The 4,712-nt window shown below is 41.7% G+C and overlaps 1 protein-coding gene across 1 annotated transcript in view; it reads right to left on the bottom strand.

The window, feature by feature from the left end:
• Positions 1 to 1,397: 1,397 nt before the first annotated feature.
• The window catches only part of LOC116399387 (germ cell-specific gene 1-like protein), a 6,515-nt gene continuing 3,200 nt past the window's right edge, over positions 1,398 to 4,712 (bottom strand). Inside the window, exons 3-7 of the mRNA XM_031876513.1 lie at positions 3,779 to 3,827; positions 2,995 to 3,153; positions 2,588 to 2,699; positions 2,056 to 2,325; positions 1,398 to 1,524 (exon numbers count right to left, since the gene is read on the bottom strand). Coding sequence (XP_031732373.1) covers positions 1,398 to 1,524; positions 2,056 to 2,325; positions 2,588 to 2,699; positions 2,995 to 3,153; positions 3,779 to 3,827 — 717 coding nt within the window. The remainder of the gene's footprint in view (positions 1,525 to 2,055; positions 2,326 to 2,587; positions 2,700 to 2,994; positions 3,154 to 3,778; positions 3,828 to 4,712) is intronic.

Raw genomic sequence — 4,712 nt, 5'->3', positions numbered from 1 at the left:
TGCTTTAAACATAATTAAAAGGCTAAATGCCTCATCTTAGCACTAACACCTATGTTTCATAATTACAGACCTGTATTTAAAGTTTTAACCTAAATGTCATGTTCTACTGCAATTGTATTTTACACTTTTGCAACAAAACTATCTATAAACTAACATAAAAGTTATGATTTCATGGAATCCGTGTATTGACGAGACATCATCAGACAACTTGGTTTTTATTTAATTTATCACCTTATACTGGAGGGGAGTTTCATCTATTCATGCAAATCATAGATTAAAAACAAACACAACAACAAAAATGACATCATCTACCACAGTCATGGACACAGTTGTATCATTACCATCTCTCAACACCTTGTAAATCTACATTTGAACACAGTCTCACATCCTCTCACACATCTCAATCCCTGAAGAAGTCACTGTGCATAAGGCTGTATTTACACAAGCAGAGTTATACTGATCTGGTGGTCGCAAAATGTTATTTTGTGAGACAATCCTGGAAGACAATTGTCCCTGCATGGCATGAAAATATGAGACATATAGAGCAGCAAGTCTAAGACAAAATAAAAATAAATAAAAAATAACACTCAAAATGTACTGATACAAGTATTTCAACAGAATGTAGCCTTCTATTGACATGGCCACACATTAATGCCTTCTGCTGCCTTTACCATATTTAAAAGAAATTCAATCTTTGTTGTTAAAAAGAGGCAATAGTTCAAACATTTTACACAATGTTTGTGTTTTGGTCTTCCTGTCATTCGAACTGCTGGCAAACATCCTATAAAAGTGAAAAAAATAATAATTAGGAAATGAGTTTTAAAACATCAGCAAGGGTTTGAGGGTGCTATTGCATGTTAAACAGATATCAGCAGCGAAGTTATCAGCAGAAATGGGTCGTTACTAGTGACCGGCTAATTAGAATGAACCCCTTTTTGCAACTTTTAGCCTCCGTAAGCCCTGATTGTTGTGGTTCTACTGCTGCACATAGACTTGATGGTAGAGTCACCACTTCATCAACCTCCCTCTTAAAAGCAAAGGATTGCGATAGTATGATAATGTTGCTCCGTGTCTGCTGGATGTGTGAGTGGGCTATTCTCTGCTTACTTGTTAGCCATAACAATGGGATAAACCATCTGAGCATTGGAGCTGTGAGTCAGTTTTGGAGTCCTTCTGCCCCCTAGTGGTCCAAAAAAAATCAAATGACACTGCTTGAAATGATAATTGTGTAACTTGAAAACAGTCCAGACAAACAACAATTATCATTTGAAACTTCATATGTACAAAAACACATTATAATAAATAATAAAATAATACATATTTTTGAAGTCTTGTTTAAAATACAAATGGAGCCGCTCCTGACAAGGTATTGCCACAGTCCTCGGTCCTCCAAAGTCTCAGCAGAGTGAGTCCTCTCTCTCCTCCTGCAGAGCATAATCTATCTCGTCCATCTCCCGTTCACAGTCTTCACACCCTTCAGCGCAGCATCCCTCCACCACCATGATGCCATGAGGGTCCACCAGCCTTCGCCCTCCCATTCCGCATCCACCCATTCCCCTAGCTCCTCCCACTACTCCCATTCCTTCCATACCAACGCCATTCACTCCATAGCCGACCACTCCCATTCCCCCAGCTCCTCCCATTCCTTCCATACCAACGCCATTCACTCCATAGCCGACCACTCCCATTCCCCCAGCTCCTCCCACTGCCATCATTCCTTCCATACCAATGCCATTTACTCCATAGCCGACCAATCCCATTCCCCCAGCTGCTCCCATTCCTTCCATACCAACGCCATTTACTCCATAGCCGACCACTCCCATTCCTCCAGCTCCTCCTGCTGCTCCCATTCCCATTCCTCTCATTCCAAGACCATTCCCTCCAAAGCCGAGTACTCCCATTCCCCCAGATCCTCCTGCTGCTCCCATTCCCATTCCTCCCATTCCAACTCCAGCTCCTCCAACTCCACCCATTCCCATCCCAATGCCCACGTCTCCCACCCTTCCAACTCCAATCCCTCCTCCGCCAACAAGCAGCACTCCCCCGGCGCCGTACGCCAGGGGACCGACGGCTGGTCCCACTCCTCTGGGCCACAGAGGGTCAATGAGCGCCCCCTGCTCGCCGAGCTGGATCAGCTGACTGACGGAGTAAACGCCTCCACCGCTGGCTCGAACGACCTCCTCGTAGGAGGGGGCGCAGACGGCGGCGCGAGCGTCCTCCAGCCTCACCCGGGCCCGATGCTTCATCTCTATGAGGGTCTTGGTGTAGGAGTTGAGCGTGGCCACGGCGGCCCCCATGCAGCAGCTGAAGGACAGCCACGCCATGCTGGTGAGGGAGAAAAGAGTTGGAAGAACATTTTAAACGTCTTCAATCAGACCTGCAAGCTAACGCAATTTGTTGTTTGAAGGTCCGTCACACCAGAGATATGATTCTTCTTCCATTTTGGACTCAAAATTTGAGATAAAATTTTGTTTTTGCAGCAAAACTTTTAAAATGTATTGTTTTGCTGCAAAATCTCACAGTTCTGAAAGCTGGTTGTGACCAAGCCTGAAGTCAAATTTTTGGGGTTAAATTGGAACAAACTTACGCAAAAGACCAGCTGTAGTCCCAGGTCTGTGGCCTCCAGTCTTTGGGCCCGATGCTCACGGTCATCTGAAACACTGTGGTGTACATCATGTGTGCTACCATCCCCATCAAACCTGGTAGAGGAAGAAATAGGCAGAGACAGAGTTAAAAAAGAGGAAAAGAATATGAGAAAAATATTTACATCTGGGGGGAAAATAGAGGAAGAAATAGAGTGATCTGGTGAGCAAAGCAACTCTTGAAAGTCACATTTTTTGTCTGTGTCCATAAGATTGTTCCAACCAGAACAAGTTTGGACCTTTTGCATTAATCATTGCTTTGATTAAACGGCTACCTTAACATAAATAATTCAAACAACTAGCTCAAAACAAAGTGATGGTTTATAACATGACCCCCCCCCCCCCCCCTCACCTGAGAGGACAGTGCACATGGCGGCGAAGGCGTTGATCTTGAGGGCGTTCATCTCCCTCTTGGCACAGAGGCAAATCACTTCCACACACATCAGCAGGAAGCCCATGGCCAGAAGACCGATGTACGTGAACTCACTGATGACTGAAAGCCAGAGGACACCTGTGGGGGACAAAAAATATACATTTATGTTTCCTTAGAAACTCTAGCCAACAAGAGGGGCATCGGATGCTAAGTCATTTACAAAAAAATGTCTTACTGTTGATTACATGTTTTGGTCATTTACATTTTGTCAAGTATTGTGCAATTGTTTCCGTTTTATCTTTTTACTACATTTCTCTAGTGACTATTTAAGATACAGTTTTTCATTCCCTTCCTGTTCAGTGAAAACCATAGAAGTGATTTTGAACGTTTATGTGGTACTTTTTTAGTCAAAATATAATTTACTATTTAAAAAAAGCTCTTGGATCATCATCGCCAAGCACAAAACAAGGAAAAAGTGAACTTTTTATAGATGCAGCGGTGATATTAATCCAGAAACGATAATAGTAAAACACGGAGAGGGAACAATGAGTACTTTTACTTTTAATTCTTTAGGTACATTTTGTGGATACATGCTTTTAAAGGTTTTGAATGCAGGACTCTTACTTGTAGTGGCACAGTTTGGTGTTAGTACTTTTACTTACAAGTGAAGGACCTGAATACTGAATGCGCTGGATATTTTGCTTTGGTGATATAAATATTAATTGGAACACAGGTTATATATTCCGTGTCTTCTGTTACTGACCTTGTGTCTCTCCTGGCGTCAGCTCGATGAAGCTGCGACACCTTTCTTCCTGATCTTCACCTGGAGGAACAATCACGGCAGAGTTATCTTGTTACTGTGGTAAAATGCTACCTTTCTGTCTCTGAATATCACCACATTGAATTTTCCATATTTGAATTGTACGTTAACGATCATTTAGCAAAACATATGTCTGTGCTTATAGCCACAACAAAAGCTCAAGGATTAGAGTTGTGTAGCTTTTGGGGCGAGATGACATAAATAATCTCTTGCAAATGCTACGTCTTTACTCAATATAAATCCTGAAAACGAAATAGAAAGAGTTGCCTTAAGCCCAGCAGTTTAAATTCCTTTCGGAGAAAGAATTAAATGTCAACCAATCACATTGTCTTATTTTTGACATGTCAGTGATTACTTTCGTTTTAGGATACCTAAGCTTGCTCTGTGCCTGCTTTCTCACATAATGTGTGCGAAATGTGTGGCTCACCTGTCATTTAATAACAACATTCAATTATATTATACATATATGTTGATCAGAATTGTCAAAAGAACAGCAGTAAACGTGGTAGAAACTGATGCAGGATGATGTTGATGAGGTTTAATTTGTTTGTTTTTTGTGGTCTCCCTGTATGAGATGGCGCAGTAACAAATAAACACGTATAAATACACTGATCAACTCTCAAATTATAACATGGTTTAAAATAACAACTGTTTAATCTTCTAATCTGTTCTTTAAATTTGTGAAAAGTATGGGCAACTGATGGAACTGGTTGTAGGAATAAAAACATGGCGGGAATGGTACCTCATAATATTTGGTGGTGGAAAAGAACACTATACTCAAGTACTTTACTTCCAGCCCAGTTGCCAAAAAAACAAAGTAACGCAACAATGTAACGCAACAATGTAACGCAACAAGGTAACGCAACAATGTAACGCA

Source organism: Anarrhichthys ocellatus, unplaced genomic scaffold (assembly GCF_004355925.1).
Source record: "Anarrhichthys ocellatus isolate YVR2014 unplaced genomic scaffold, GSC_Weel_1.0 scaffold110, whole genome shotgun sequence".
Lineage (NCBI taxonomy): Eukaryota > Metazoa > Chordata > Actinopteri > Perciformes > Anarhichadidae > Anarrhichthys > Anarrhichthys ocellatus.
Note: the sequence above shows the minus strand (reverse complement) of the source record. Positions and strands in the feature narration are given on the sequence as shown.